Genomic DNA, 17,083 nt, shown 5'->3' on the forward strand with positions numbered 1-17,083 from the left:
GAAACTTCATGCTACTTAGACCGTCTCGCGGTTAACAGACGGGTAAGTATTGAAAATGTTACCCGCGAGACGCGCTAAGTAGCATTTAACCCAGTTAGTGGAAGTCGTATGAAGTTTCGGGAACATGTCACCCACCAGACGGGCAAACAATTGAACATGTTACCCGCCAGACGGGATATGTAGCAACTGACCCAGTTAGTGGAAGTCGTCTAAAGTTTCCCGGAAGACGGGAATTTATTTCCCGCCAGACGGGTAAGATGCTTCATAACCCGTCTCGCGGGTAACATGTCCAATACTTACCCGTCTGATGGGAAACCTGTTCCCGTCTTCTGGGAAACTTCATGCTACTTAGACCGTCTCGCGGGTAACAGACGGGTAAGTATTGAAAATGTTACCCGCGAGACGCGCTAAGTAGCATCTGACCCAGTTAGTGGAAGTCGTATGAAGTTTCGGGAACATGTTACCCACCAGACGGGCTAACAATTGAACATGTTACCCGCCAGACGGGCTATGTAGCAACTGACCAAGTTAGTGAAAGTCGTCTAAAGTTTCCCGGAAGACGGGAATTTATTTCCCGCCAGACGGGTAAGATGCTACATAGCCCGTCTCGCGGGTAACATGTTCAATACTTACCCGTCTGGCGGGAAAGTATTCAACGGGCTATGTAGCATCTTACCCGTCTGGCGGGAAATAAAATCCCGTCTTCCGGGAAACCATGGAGCATCTGACTGACCCAGTTAGTGGGAGTCGTCTAAAGTTTCCCGGAAGACGGGAATTTATTTTCCGCCAGACGGGTAAGATGCTTCATAGCCCGTCTCGCGGGTAACATTTTCAATACCGTTTACATTTTACCCGTCTGGCGGGAAACCTGTTCCCGTCTTCCGGGAAACTTCATGCTACTTAGACCGTCTCGCGGTTAACAGACGGGTAAGTATTGAAAATGTTACCCGCGAGACGCGCTAAGTAGCATCTGACATGGAAGTCATGTTACCCACCAGACGGGCTAACAATTGAACATGTTACCCGCCAGACGGGTTATGTAGCAACTGACCCAGTGAAAGTCGTCTAAATGTTCCCGGAAGACGGGAATTTATTTCCCGCCAGACGGGTAAGATGCTACATAGCCCGCTTATAGCCAGTCTCGCGGGTAACATGTTCCCGTCTTCCGGGAAACTTCATGCTACTTAGACCGTCTAGCGGGTAGCAGACGGGTAAGTATTGAAAATGTTACCCGCGAGACGCGCTAAGTAGCATCTAACCCAGTTAGTGGAAGTCGTATGAAGTTTCGGGAACATGTTACCCACCAGACGGGCAAACAATTGAACATGTTACCCGCCAGACGGGATATGTAGCAACTGACCCAGTTAGTGGAAGTCGTCTAAAGTTTCCCGGAAGACGGGAATTTATTTCCCGCCAGACGGGTAAGATGCTTCATAGCCCGCCTCGCGGGTAACATGTTCAATACTTACCCGTCTGGCGGGAAACCTGTTCCCGTCTTCCGGGAAACTTCATGCTACTTAGACCGTCTCGCGGTTAACAGACGGGTAAGTATTGAAAATGTTACCCGCGAGACGCGCTAAGAAGCATCTAACCCAGGTAGTGGAAGTCGTATGAAGTTTGGAGAACATGTTACCCACCAGACGGGCTAACAATTGAACATGTTACCCGCCAGACGGGCTATGTAGCAACTGACCCAGTTAGTGAAAGTCGTCTAAAGTTTCCCGGAAGACGGGAATTTATTTCCCGCTATGTAGCATCTTACCCGTCTGGCGGGAAATAAAATCCCGTCTTCCGGGAAACTATGGAGCATCTGACTGACCCAGTTAGTGGGAGTCGTCTAAAGTTTCCCGGAAGACGGGAATTTATTTTCCGCCAGACGGGTAAGATGCTTCATAGCCCGTCTCGCGGGTAACATGTTCAATACTTACCCGTCTGGCGGGAAACCTGTTCCCGTCTTCCGGGAAACTTCATGCTACTTAGACCGTCTCGCGGTTAACAGACGGGTAAGTATTGAAAATGTTACCCGCGAGACGCGCTAAGTAGCATCTGACATGGAAGTCATGTTACCCACCAGACGGGCTAACAATTGAACATGTTACCCGCCAGACGGGCTATGTAGCAACTGACCCAGTTAGTGAAAGTCGTCTAAAGTTTCCCGGAAGACGGGAATTTATTTCCCGCCAGACGGGTAAGATGCTACATAGCCCGCTTATAGCCCGACTCGCGGGTAACATGTTCCCGTCTTCCGGGAAACTTCATGCTACTTAGACCGTCTAGCGGGTAACAGACGGGTAAGTATTGAAAATGTTACCCGCGAGACGCGCTAAGTAGCATCTAACCCAGTTAGTGGAAGTCGTATGAAGTTTCGGGAACATGTTACCCACCAGACGGGCAAACAATTGAACATGTTACCCGCCAGACGGGATATGTAGCAACTGACCCAGTTAGTGGAAGTCGATTAAAGTTTCCCGGAACTCGGGAATTTATTTCCCGCCAGACGGGTAAGATGCTACATAGCCCGTCTCGCGGGTAACATGTTCAATACTTACCCGCCTGGCGGGAAACCTGTTCCCGTCTTCCGGGAAACTTCATGCTACTTAGACCGTCTCGCGGTTAACAGACGGGTAAGTATTGAAAATGTTACCCGCGAGACGCGCTAAGAAGCATCTAACCCAGGTAGTGGAAGTCGTATGAAGTTTGGAGAACATGTTACCCACCAGACGGGCTAACAATTGAACATGTTCCCCGAGAGACGGGCTATGTAGCAACTGACCCAGTTAGTGAAAGTCGTCTAAAGTTTCCCGGAAGACGGGAATTTATTTCCCGCCAGACGGGTAAGATGCTTCATAACCCGTCTCGCGGGTAACATGTCCAATACTTACCCTTCTGATGGGAAACCTGTTCCCGTCTTCTGGGAAACTTCATGCTACTTAGACCGTCTCGCGGGTAACAGACGGGTTAGTATTGAAAATGTTACCCGCGAGACGCGCTAAGTAGCATCTGACCCAGTTAGTGGAAGTCGTATGAAGTTTCGGGAACATGTTACCCGCCAGACGGGCTATGTAGCAACTGACCCAGTTAGTGAAAGTCGTCTAAAGTTTCCCGAAAGACGGGAATTTATTTCCGCCAGACGGGTAAGATGCTTCATAACCCGTCTCGCGGGTAACATGTCCAATACTTACCCGTCTGGCGGGAAACCTGTTCCCGTCTTCCGGGAAGCTTCATGCTACTTAGACCGTCTCGCGGGTAACAGACGGGTAAGTATTGAAAATGTTACCCGCGAGACGCGCTAAGTAGCATCTGACCCAGTTAGTGGAAGTCGTATGAAGTTTCGGGAACATGTTACCCACCAGACGGGCTAACAATTGAACATGTTACCCGCCAGACGGGCTATGTAGCAACTGACCAAGTTAGTGAAAGTCGTCTAAAGTTTCCCGGAAGACGGGAATTTATTTCCCGCCAGACGGGTAAGATGCTTCATAGCCCGTCTCGCGGGTAACATGTTCAATACTTACCCGCCTGGCGGGAAACCTGTTCCCGTCTTCTGGGAAACTTCATGCTACTTAGACCGTCTCGCGGTTAACAGACGGGTAAGTATTGAAAATGTTACCCGCGAGACGCGCTAAGTAGCATCTGACCCAGTTAGTGGGAAGTCGTATGAAGTTTCGGGAACATGTTACCCACCAGACGGGCTAACAATTGAACATGTTACCCGAGAGACGGGCTATGTAGCAACTGACCCAGTTAGTGAAAGTCGTCTAAAGTTTCCCGGAAGACGGGAATTTATTTCCCGCCAGACGGGTAAGATGCTACATAGCCCGTCTCACGGGTAACATGTTCAATACTTACCCGTCTGGCGGGAAAGTATTCAACATGTTACCCGAGAGACGGGCTATGGAGCATCTGACTGACCTAGTTAGTGGAAGTCGTCTAAAGTTTCCCGGAAGACGGGAATTTATTTTCCGCCAGACGGGTAGGATGCTTCATAGCCCGTCTCGCGGGTAACATGTTCAATACTTACCCGTCTGGCGGGAAACCTGTTCCCGTCTTCTGGGAAACTTCATGCTACTTAGACCGTCTCGCGGGTAACAGACGGGTAAGTATTGAAAATGTTACCCGCGAGACGCGCTAAGTAGCATCTAACCCAGTTAGTGGAAGTCGTATGAAGTTTCGGGAACATGTTACCCACCAGACGGGCAAACAATTGAACATGTTACCCGCCAGACGGGCTAACAATTGAAAATGTTACCCGCGAGACGGGCTAAGGATAGCATCTTACTTAGTGGAATTCGTCTGAAGTTTCGTCAACATGTTACCCACCAGACGGGTAAGATGCTACATAGCCCGTCTCGCGGGTAACATGTTCAATACTTACCCGTCTGGCGGGAAAGTATTGAACATGTTACCCGCGAGACGGGCTATGGAGCAACTGACCCAGTTAGTGAAAGTCGTCTAAAGTTTCCCGGAAGACGGGAATTTATTTCCCACCAGACGGGTAAGATGCTACATAGCCCGTCTCGCGGGTAACATGTTCAATACTTACCCGTCTGGCGGTAAATTACAGTAAATTACCACAAATTTACCATGGTTTTACCTCGCTTTTACCCCAATTTTACCGCAATTTACCACGGTGTTACCATACTTTTACCGCGCTTTTACTACACTTTTACCCCAAATTTACCACAGTTTTACCGTTCTTTTACCCCAATTTTACTGTATATTTACCACGCATTTTCCTTAGTTTTGCCTCAATTTACCACGCTTTTACCAGTTTACCGTTCTTTTACCCTAGATTGACCACGCTTTTACTACACTTTACCCTAAATTTACCACAGTTTTACCGTTCTTTTACCCCAATTTTACCGTATATTAACCAAGCTTTTCCTTAGTTTTACCTCAATTTACCATCTTCTACCACAGTTTTACCGTTCTTTTACCCCAATTTTACCGTATATTAACCAAGCTTTTCCTTAGTTTTACCTCAATTTACCATCTTTTACCACAGTTTACCGTTCTTTTATCCCAATTTTACCATGATTTTACCGTAGATTTACTACGCTTCTACCTTAGGTTTACCTCAGTTTACCATGATTTTACACTAATTGTAGGACAGTTTTACCTCACATTGAGCATGATTTTGACCTAATTTCAATCAGCATGTACACCATAAATTTCTTTGAATTTCACCCATCAGTGTACTGTATCATAATTTCGCTATATGCCTTTACCCTTATTGTAATGGTTGTATGCCTGTAAGTCCACAGTTGTAACAGTTTTTAATTCATCAAATCCATGGAGGTTTCACACATAAGAAAACCTTGTTGAATTTCAATCACCCTAGCTGGTATGATTCCTGACTCTCTTCTTTTGACTTAATTGGTAGTCCAGATTGGACTTTTGATCTCCTATCGTCCTCAAAGACTTGTTTGAAATGAAGAAAGTACTCTGATTATGATGATATGATATGATACACCTCGTATTACGCTTCCACCCGAAGGTGCTTCAGCAGACTAAGGAAATCCTTAGTCGGAAATTATTGAGGTTCCAAGTTTTTGTGCGTGGAAGGACACCGGCGAATCTCGCCTTCTCTTTTCGAATAGTGCCCTGAAGTAACGAGGCAGGGGTGTGTAGTCCTGCTCCCGGGACCGCAATTTAACGTCCCCTCCGAAGGACGTGAGTACCGCTTTCCACGTGTAGCCACTTTCCTACCACGAGAAAGGAGCGGGGTGAAAATTGGTGTCAGTGTCGACACCGAGGTTTGAACTCTGATTATAGATACATAGACTTGTCATGTCATTTAATGGACCTGACAGAGAATACCCAAATCTGAGGACACTGATTGGTCAATTTTCGTGTGCTACAGTGTTGAGGTACAGAAGCTCTGCCTTATGCGTGATAGTTTATATAGTTCTTCTTTTTTTTTTTTTTCATTTTAAAGGCTTTTAGGTTCTCCCTCATGATGAAAAGAGAATTAATTGTTGTCTCCTCTCAAATATATCAGGGATTCCATGAAGGCATTCTCTATTTATCTATCCTCTGCTTGTTTTTTAGGAAAACAGATGCATACTATAACATATAAGAATAACAGTTTGTCTCTCTTCTTTATTCAACTCATATCCACAGGTAATTTATATTGCCAACATTAAGATATGAGTAGAACAAAAGGTTTGTCATATCAGTATTGCAAAAATATGGGACAAAATCATGGAAAAATTGCTGTAAATGTACCATCATGTTTCATAGTGTGACCCATATATGTTGCCGGTACTGTGGTAAAATCATGGTACAATTATGGTAAATTTACCATAGTATAATTGCACCTTATAGTTTTACCCTATTTTTACTGTGGTTAATGATGGCACAATCGTAGGAATTTCACCTATGTAGTTTATGTACCATATAAATTTACCCTACTTTTACTCCAGTAATATCATGGTAAAACTACTGTAAATTTACCGTAGTAAATGTACCACACTTTTACCCTACTTTTACCGCGGTATAATACCATGGTAAAACTGCGGTAAATTTACCGTAGTAAATGTACCACACTTTTACCCTACTTTTACCGCGGTAATACCATGGTAAAACTGTGGTAAATTTACCGTAGTAAATGTACCGCACTTTTACCGCGGTAATACCATGGTAAAACTGCGGTAAATTTACCGCAGTAAATGTACCGCACTTTTACCATACTTTTACCGCGGTAATACCATGGTAAAACTGCGGTAAATGTACCGCGGTTGATTTTACCACAATTTTACCACACATTTACCCTATTTACCACACATTTACCATAGTTTACCGCAGTAAAATTAGGGTACATTTTTTGCTGGGTAGCCCCAACTACTAAGGCTGTAGTGCAGTCTTCCATTGGCGAGTCAGAATCTGGGCCACTTAATGGCTCTTGGGCCAGTTGACTCGGGGCCTGACTAGTGTCACCGATAGCGGGCGTAGCTACCGGTGAACCAGTACAAGCGGCATCCTGTTCCGCATGCCACTCCGCTAGTACCATCTCCGCCGTTTTGTCCAGCTGCGCCTCAGTGGGCAGGCTGGCAGACGAGGTGGGACACGAAAGGGGGAACAAATCCTCCACCGGGGCGCTAGTGTCGGACACTGGGGCGATCAATGGAGCATCAGGTGGTACGGTGTCAGAAGCCGGAACGGGGACCGCTTCAGCCACGCCCGTAGCCACTCTCGCGGCGTATGAGCGGTCTGGCCCGTTTTCCCACACGAGTTACACACGATATCTCCTCTACACTCGGCCAGAGTATGCCCAACCTGTAAACAGCGGCTACACCGCTTGTTCGGGCACAACCTGGCCTCATGCCCTTCCAGCCCAACAAGTGCGAGGCTGGCCCGGGTATACAATGCGGGCCCTGTGCCCATTAGCCCACAAGGTAGAGGGGATATTGGACTTCAGTTCGATTCTAACTCGTCTAGTCCCGGTCTTGACACCCTTACAATTAAGGAATTCCGGCTCCTCGTAGCCGGTCACTTTCCCAAAACGCCCCAGTGTCCGCACAACAATCTGTCCGCACAACAACCAGACATGTCCAGAGGGAGATGGAGGACTGTCACCCACACCGAACTGTCATACGGTGTGACCTTCAGTCCCTCAACTCCCTCCAACACATGGACGCCTCGGACGCGGGCAGCCTCCGAGGTGAATCTTATATCAAAAACATTCATACCCGGAGACGTTTACGCTGAAGCGCGTCAACCTCTCCAGGGACCTTTAAACCAACAGAACGCAAACTGAAAAAAACTTGTCCGGGGACGACCGTAGCCTCCCCCCGAAAAACTCAACAATACGATTTTGCTGTCACGACGAGCCGCCATGACAGCTACGGGTGTGGCAAGCCACGCACTACGAAAAACAAAACCACGATACAAAGCCAAAACTACGCTAAACAAACTACAAACTATTGACAGGCCAACGTAAAAAAACACAAAGTGTGTGGTCAATGAAAAGTAGAGAGCAGCCGAAAACACGTCCGCACTCCACGAAAACCAACTACCAACGCATGGACCAGTGACTCGCAAGTCTTTATCTTGGTAATTCCTCATCAGACTGATTTTCCTCAGTTGCCATTCAGCAGAACGACGAAGATTATAGTAACATACTTAGATTAGTAACATTTTTTCCTAAATTATTCGGAATTATAAATGTAAAGCTCATTAAATGAAGTAGTAATGTGTCATGATTGTTTTTTTTTTCCAATTTAATGTCATGTACCAATACTGCCAATACATACTACGGTCGGGGTATTCTTGCAGCTGGAGTATACACCAGCATGTTTTGACACGTGACATTTCTCGCATATATTAAACGCAAAAATATAAGTTCCTATACGAACACGGTGAGAAGTACAAGGTAATTTCAACTATTAATTGCGAGGGTTCACTTGGCAGATTTTTGGTACAATGTTGCAATTCTAAAATACAGTTCATTAATTAAGAAAGTAGTCAGTCTGCAGGCATTGACTTACTTTAGCTCTCAGAAAATATACATTTCAGTTACGTGATTTGTGTATTCCTAGATTACTTAATATAACACTTAATCAAGGTATAGTGCGCAGGCTGCACGCATTATATGAAAATCTGAGATATATGGCGTAGTACTCTCGGCTTTCCTGGTAAAGTTTTTCGCTCGAATGTAGGATGTTTCCAATTTTAAGTAGTTGGTGGTAATATGTTTATGGTCATTTTGGTCAAGAAATAAGTTCTGTTAACCAATAATAGCCATAGCAAAGAGGAGGGTCTCGTCTATATTTTGGGTACTTTTTCGGCCTCTCAAATCCCTCCATAACTAGAATTATTCAAAGAAAAAATATACAGCTTGTGAGATATTAATGTCTACATGCTTTTCTCAATTATATCACTTAAACAGTAGACACCACGTACATGCAACCATGCATGTATCATAAACAGACATACCAGAGGCACAAGACACGGGTTGTCAGGCTCATACTCAGGAATGTAAACTATTGAGTATTTTATTCAAATCGCAGTCACTTATTATAACCAAAACACTATGAACGGGAATTCTTAATAAATCGCAGTCACTTATAACCAAAACACTGTGAACGGGAATTCTTAATAAAGTAACAGAAGAAGTCCTCTAGCAATTTCTGTCTTTAAGAGAACAGACCCTTTGATAATTGAATAAGCACTTAATTACTGTCAGTGCCATTACAATGGTAACAATGAATGGAGTCAAAGCATGATTATTAAAATGTGAAAATTTATTAGAGTAGCTGAAAGCTGTCCGCTAAATAGTACAAGCTGCTTGTTTGATAAGTTGCCCGTTTGACCGCTGTTGTGTTACATTGTTGGTATGCTATAGTGTCCCTTTCACTATTGTCTGCTGTTAGTGACTGCTGTTGTTGTGTGCTGGTAATGGCTGCTATCTTCTGTCAGGCGTGTAATTGCTCGCTGTTCTGTGAATGAGATGTGAACTAGCTAGCTATGTGTGTAATATAGTACTACATTGAAGTCGTCTCGCATATGAAACAACGAACGCATAACTTGGCGGGGAATCGTGGTTGTTCACGAGGTAATGTGAAGGGGAAATGTATGTATTTCGTAAACGTCGTGCGCTCATTACTTAATAATGGGTCAAACTGTTTTTTGTTGTTGCAATAACTTGTGAAACTACCATAGACAGGGTCCGACATGGTTGATATTTGTGGACCAGTTGTGAATGGGGTAAAGGATTGTTTCCAAACATAACAGTCATGTGATCCAAGGTCAACAAAGGTCAATTAGGGGTCAAAAACTAGTAGTTTTGCAATAACTTGAGAACCAAATGTCTATCAAGGTTGGGAGTTACGCTATTGTAATACAATAGTCGACCTGCATTTGGGTGACCTTTGACCTCAGCTTGACCTCCAGTGACCTGTATTAGCTTCTTTCAAGTTGATTCTTTGAAGTTTCGTGGGCATATTCTAATCTAAACTGTCCATAAGTTGACTCCTCTGCAACCTTAATGTGTGAAGTTATTAGAGATCAAGGTTTGGTTTGGTTTTGTAATACTTGGTATGTGGATTCATAACGTTGAGTACAATAACCCTATTGCTTTTTATGGAGGTTGTATAACCACGTACAGTAGACTGACCTGTGTTATCATGCCATAGTGTTATTGTAACAGCTAGTTCTGGTTATACTAACAAGCAGAAGTCTAGTGCATTGAAGTCATCGAAACCTCAATGCGTTTTGCATTCTGGTGTTAATATGTGATGTGATAGTGCTACTCTAGGGTGCTATCCCAGAGCGAACATTACACAAACTTCTGTGAGCATTTGAGATTTGGTTGTTTAATCTTCAGGTATAAATATATATTTTTGGCATGCAAACTTATACACATTTACAGGATTACCTATCATATAAACCCCAAGCAAAAATTAGTCAATTTGAAATTGTGATTTCCTTTAATGTAATTGCAATAAAATTCCGTTCAGAAAAGTTTGACATAGATCAAATAGTACAAAAAGGTACTACTTTTTTTAGTCAACAATCTTACAGAATGATAAAGAGGAGATTAAATCGTTTTCATTTAAAAAGGAATTTATTAACAGCTAAAATTCGATGAGGGAAACGCGATTGCAGAAATGTTAATTTGGGATCTAAGGTGCAATGTTAACTGTTTTGATCCTGTAACCGACGGCATTAGCTTAGGTCATGCAACTAGCTTCAGCATTTGGAAAAAAACAAATTTAATTAGAGAAATTAAACATTGCACGAAGTAGAGCAAAACAAAAATGAAGTACATATGTCAAGATGATGTCATATAATTAGACTTGACGAAGGTGTCAGGGTAGTACCGTATGGCAAATGGATGGAATAAGATTGTTCTTAGCTGTTAGGATGATCCTGGCAGTTATCAATATCCTATAAAGATCAATACAGACTTTTAAGTTTGTGTCTCCATTAATAGTTCCGTCAACTGGTACAGTTGTGTACAACCTTACATGACTGACATTACTGGAAAGCTGTTACACGTTGAACTACGAGTCGGACAGGTGGAAATTTGCAGTAATTTAAAAAAAAATTGATTTAATTGTTGATTTAGTTTTTTGTTTCTTTTAATTTAAATTTTTTTAAATTAAATTTTTAATTTTTAAATTCCTAAATTTGCAGTAAGAAAAAGCTTGCAGTAATTACTGTGCCACCTGTCACACATATTACCGTGTTACGAACACAGCGCAGTAGTTACTGATGCACGGTTGTGGAACATGAACAGTAGTTACTCTATACTAGCTATGAGTATTGGCTGCCTCATCACGTTCCAGAGATACATTAAATACCTGAGAGTCCTCACCTCCCAACGCCAGTTAAAGGGAAATGGTGGCAGTCAAATGGAGTAACTATAAACACAAGTACACAACCTTGCGTTAAGAGCTACTGATTGGACCGAAATTATAGTTAAAATATACTTTAGAATGCACCCGTCGACGTCTATTTATTTTGAAAGTAAAATGTTTAGACTTCTTTACCTAAATCAGTCATCGAAAATAGTTGTTATTATTATTGTTAATTTACATAACACAACCATGGGTTTAGTGCTAACTAGTACATATAATTAATTGTAGTATAAGTATGCCGTTGAATGCACCAATTTTATTCCTGCTTCTGGGAGTGGATTCCTTGCCCCCACCCCCCGTTTACAAGCGAGTCCGCTTCAATGACCCCAGGCCAACACTCCCTCTCTAATAAAATCCTTCATTTGCCTCCGGTCCCCCTACTTAGGTTCAGACCCATACCTGCATCAGTTAGGGAAATTTTAGTTGATTATTATTTAGTAAGACAATCTTGCGTTTAAATATATCTGAGAATACATCAATTATAGTCTAAATTTTAATTTTGTCTCGGGGACGGCCCGGCTAGCACTCACTGCTTACGAAAATCATTGATTCGTATCTGGCCTACCTATATAGGTTCAGTCCCCTTGCTAAGTCAATCGGGCAAGTCGGACCCCTCCCCCTCCGCCCCCTCCCTTCACCTTTGGAATCATGTGCACGACACTGGAATCGTCGAGATATTACTATACTATCACTCATGTGGAAACTTTCATAAACTTTCTATTATGACGATGAATTTAAATAATGTAAGTTTATATCACTTTTACCAAGCCATGTTATACTGACACAAGACCGGAAACTTATGATGTTTATCCGGTTACAACAACCTGACTACCCATAATATTATCGTGAGTTAATGACCGTTAACTACAGTGTCTATAACTTTCGAATCTTCTATTTTGATTTGGAACGATGTCTAATTTCATCTTTCCATAGTTCTTTTTCGATCGAATAACATTACGTGGTAATGTTTTAGGGATTTAGTTTTCTCTTTTCAGAGGCCGAGATATGAATCATTAGATATTGAAAAATTCTACGCAAATGTCATTTGTAGGAGGATGGAGAGAACAGGAATAGAACAGACACCTTAAGAGGAAGAACTATCTATTTACATGTTCCTTGTGCTCCTTCCGCTACATTCCAATCATCAGAATAAATAGTGTTACGGAAAGCCCAAGTTACTAAGTTCTGGAAAATTCGTAGCGAAAATCTCCTGTCGTTTACCTTTGAAAAATATAATGTAATGTAACAGGAAATGAACCTCGTCCGAAAACCTACCACTTAAGTTGTACATTGTTTTGGTTTAAGTTCAAGTAAAGCTGGTAATGAAAAAGGTACAATCAAATTATCAAACGTGTTCGATAGAGTTGTACAGCCCATTGTTGAATATAACCTGTGTCAATGGACATTCCAGTAACGGTAGCTTTTCTCTGTTCATCAGAATGGAAGCCCATTGACTTGTAAAAGTAACACAAAGGCGACCATGACTCAGTGCATTTTGCCAATGTCAAGGTATGGTGATGACGTACACAAAAACAGATCGACTGCATGTTTTCTATGGATTGGAAAAAATAACCCTAGTATCACAGGAGTCTTCATATTCAAACAAAAGCACCCGTATATTCAAATTTAGGAGAATAGGGCATCATGATGCCACGTATTCAGTGGACGGTGGATGCACACATACCGGTAGCAAATAGTGCTTAGACCTTCTGGCCATAGGCAATGATTCGCGCACTTCACCTAGAACGGTTCTGGTCGATACAGCCCCCCCCCCCCAAAAAAAAATCAAATTAGGCTCCTACGCCTATGGACGTAGGCCACAAGAAAGTATCATACCACCAGCGGAGCGTTATGAACCTTAGTGTGCCTTGAACCCTAGCACGGTTTATATGAAACCAGTAGGACGTGGGTCTTTTGCCAGCATCTATCACATTGACCACCACATGGGCTGGTGATATATATGTTTGAATTAATATATAAAGATTTCGGAGAGGAGTATGTGAATGGGAAAAGTGGTGCTGCATAAACTAACTTCAGATGATTCGAACCCAGAACAGCAGGTTATCAGTTCATAGTTCTACCCACTGAGCCCCGTGAATAGTTCCTTCTCAATTAGCTAAAAAATTATCTTGACGGTTGGAAAATGTGTATTCGTTGCAATATATTACTCTATACTTACAATAAAAGTCTCCTCCAAACAAACTTCCTCACATTAGCACAATTAATGAGAACACTTAAATGTACATTAAACTTACAGCGTTTCTTATTACATCATAACACGCAGGGAATGAATGATACTAACTTTGAAAGATGTTACTGTACAATAGGCTTACAATACAATGTTACTTTGTACTTTGTATTTGTATTTGTATTTGTATTTGTATTCTTGTGTTTCAGTTTTTCATTTCATTTTTAACCTGTCTGTATTCTGTGCGTGTTTTTGTCCTTTCTGTTACTGTACTTGTCATTTAGCCTTTGAAGAAGATCCTGCTAGGATCGAAACGTCAGGCCAACTTACTTTTACACAATACAATGTTATGGAAGACTTCGAAACATATCAGAATAATAATGTAACGATTTTATTTATCTACTAATGATGTTTTTACCCCTCACATCTAAAAGAAAAGAAATGCCGATTTCGTTGAAAGATCCGTGTACCATAGACTTATCATACAATGCTAATGATGAATTCGAAGCAATCATAGAAGATCAAGTTTAAGATGTTAATGCATGAAGTGCCACCCGAACCGAATTGTACAGTTGCTTATAATAGCGTTTTGTAATTTTTTTATAATAGCGACTTGAATATATTGCGCATTCATATGCATCTGTGTTATAACATGATAACACGTGTTATGCTAGAGGCACATTTTATTGCGGTCTGTGTTGAAAAAAAAAAAAAAAAAAAAAAAAAAATATATATATATATATATATATATATATATATATATATATATATATAATACCACTACGATTTACTGTATTGTATCTTTAACATATCTAGCTCTCGCAAGGTCCCAAAACATAACACGCGTTGGTGTGTTATAACACCCTGGCATATAAATGCATAATATGCTACACGTTAAGAACAAATATAAGCTCACACCTTTCGGCTTGAGTGGAAGTGCTGCTTAACTTACATACGCTAGCAATGAAGGATTTCATAGGAATTGACTAAAACCATAACAGCCATACCTTATTCAGACAGAGAACATATATGAGGAAACTATAACATATACGAGAACATTAACTATTCACTGACAGGTGTGTTATCAGTAAGGCAGGCGAACACTTTGAAGGAAAGAATGTCAAGTGCATAATACGACTCTTGTATAGGGACTTGAATAGCCCTTTTTGACATCAAATAGTCGAAAGTTTGAGATAAAACGTCAACGTGCAATATCAAGAAATGAGGAGTAAATTGTCCGTATTTTAATATTAAAGGTCATAATGGAACTGTTGGGATAAAACGAACACTTTGAAGGAAAGAAAGTACGTCACGTGCATAGTACGACTCTTGTATAGGGACTTGAATGGGTCTTTTTGACATTAAATAGTCGAAAGTTTGAGATAAAAAGTCAACGTGCAATATCAAGAAATGAGGAGTAAATTGTCCGTATTTTAATATTAAAGGTCATAATGGAACTGTTGGGATAAAACGAACACTTTGAAGGAAAGAAAGTACGTCACGTGCATAGTACGACTATTGTATACGGGAGTTAAATGGCGCTTTTTGACATAGTCGAAAATTTGAGATAAAACGTCCACGTGCAATATCAAGAAATGAGGAGATAAATTGTCCGTATTTTAATATTAAAGGTCATAATGGAATTGTTGGGATAAAGTAGTTACAATTCTAAAAATAGGCAAAAACCTGAGAGAAAAGTCAAACGTTTTATTTAAAACTTCGTAATTTGAAGAAGGGGTTAAAATGTCGAGATAATAATTATGGAGGGTTTTACAAAAATGTTGACAGTTGGAGCATATAGACAATGAAGAAATTAAATTTCGAAGTTATCTGTTTTGTGTGAAAATAAATCAAGAAATATCGATAACTGTCGAAATGTTGATATAATGTTGAGAATTCCTATTGCGTCAACAAAAGTGAAACTCCTTTTTCGAAGATACCTACATTTGCTCAACGTTTCTTTACCCACCCAAAGGTTCTTACTTCATCTAAACTGTACTTAACATTAACTCAAAATGTAGAAATACAATAGAAACTAACACAGAATCGGGTAAAAACGGTTAGGTTCCCAATGTTTTCACCGTTTATTATTTATTTATTTATTTATTTATTTTTGTGTGTGAGCGTGAGCGCGTAAACGAAGTGATCTTCTATACAGCGCAAATTTTACCAACAGAAATTGTCAAATATGTTGAAATTCCGAGTCAAAAGCAAAATACAAAATAAATGTTATTGGTTCGGCCCGATGCGCACCAATAATATAAGGTGGGCATAATTTAACCGATTTGATTGTTGAAGGAACGGGGTATACACCGACGCAGAATTAGTCAAAAATTTAAGATCACAACAATAATTAATGAGCTCATATATGGAAGAAGTTTTTCAAGATTGATGTAAATCTTTACTTACCTATAAAATGAGCCACAAATAAGAGGTATTTCAAAGATACAAATAGTTCCATCATGCCTACAATGTCAGTGTAGTCTACGTATATGACTTAAAGCTACCCTTTAGAACAAACACATGTAAAACAATATAGGAACACCTCTCAAATTGTATGCATTTTCAATATACTTATATGGACTTCTTTATATTGCTAACGAAACAAAGCGTGGTCCGGCCATACAATTAAATAAGGTCAACAGCCTACACAATTAATTAGCTCTTTACTTTTATATGAGCTACAGAGAATAACAAAGAGCATATAGCCAATTCGACACACCTGATTGCTTAATCATCAAGACCAGCTATAAGAATAGCTGTCGGAATATACACTTTAGATGGCCAAATATCTAAATTATTTCATAAGGTATAACCTACATGCCATCAGCATGCATAATTCGCAAAATATACAACAATTTAAGGAGTTTTGATACAAGTTTATTGTTATTGCTGATTGGATTTTGAAAGATTTTCACTCAACACCAGGTGCGAGTGGAAGATAGGTGCTAATTAGATTTTCATCGCGCAAAAGATCGCTTTGACTTAGGCAGTGTAATATAGGTATTTTATGGGTCACTGCTTTTTTTTTAATCCAAGTGACCTATTATTTTTTCCAGATTTAAGCGGTTTTGAGAGTATAACAATCACCTTTGCGTTTAAGTACATTTTGAATAATTCAAATGACAATCACAAGGGTATTGGTGGTCGGTAGCCAGAGGAGTTCGGCTATAATAAAGTACATATTTTGGAACCAAAATAAAATTTAAAAACTATTTAAGCTTTATAGATTGATACATTTTTTGTAGGACGTCCAATGGTTTGTACTGTTCGTTTTGTAGAATACTGTAATGCTTGTGCAATCAGACATTTCAGCAACATTTTCATAGTCTTATTTTGATGTATAGTTGCAAGAAAAAAAAATCAGCTTATTATTAATCAAAATGAGCCTACTTGCCAGTTTACAACTAACTATATTGCTGCATTATTGTCCACGTTCAAGTGAACGAAAATGATATATTCGCAGTTTACGAGAAGCTAAAAAGTAGGGCGAACGTGATTAGTATTGAATACAATTATCATGAAGCGTTGG

General features: G+C 40.8%; 1 protein-coding gene across 1 annotated transcript in view; it reads right to left on the minus strand.

The window, feature by feature from the left end:
- Positions 1–16,027, minus strand: part of LOC139981954 (uncharacterized) — a 46,617-nt gene extending 30,590 nt beyond the window's left edge. The window contains exon 1 of the mRNA XM_071994392.1: positions 15,961–16,027. Within this exon, the coding sequence (XP_071850493.1) occupies positions 15,961–16,015 (55 nt within the window). The 5' untranslated portion in view covers positions 16,016–16,027. The remainder of the gene's footprint in view (positions 1–15,960) is intronic.
- Positions 16,028–17,083: the final 1,056 nt, after the last annotated feature.

This window comes from Apostichopus japonicus, chromosome 16 (genome assembly GCF_037975245.1).
Source record: "Apostichopus japonicus isolate 1M-3 chromosome 16, ASM3797524v1, whole genome shotgun sequence".
In the NCBI taxonomy this organism is placed as follows: Eukaryota; Metazoa; Echinodermata; class Holothuroidea; order Aspidochirotida; family Stichopodidae; genus Apostichopus; species Apostichopus japonicus.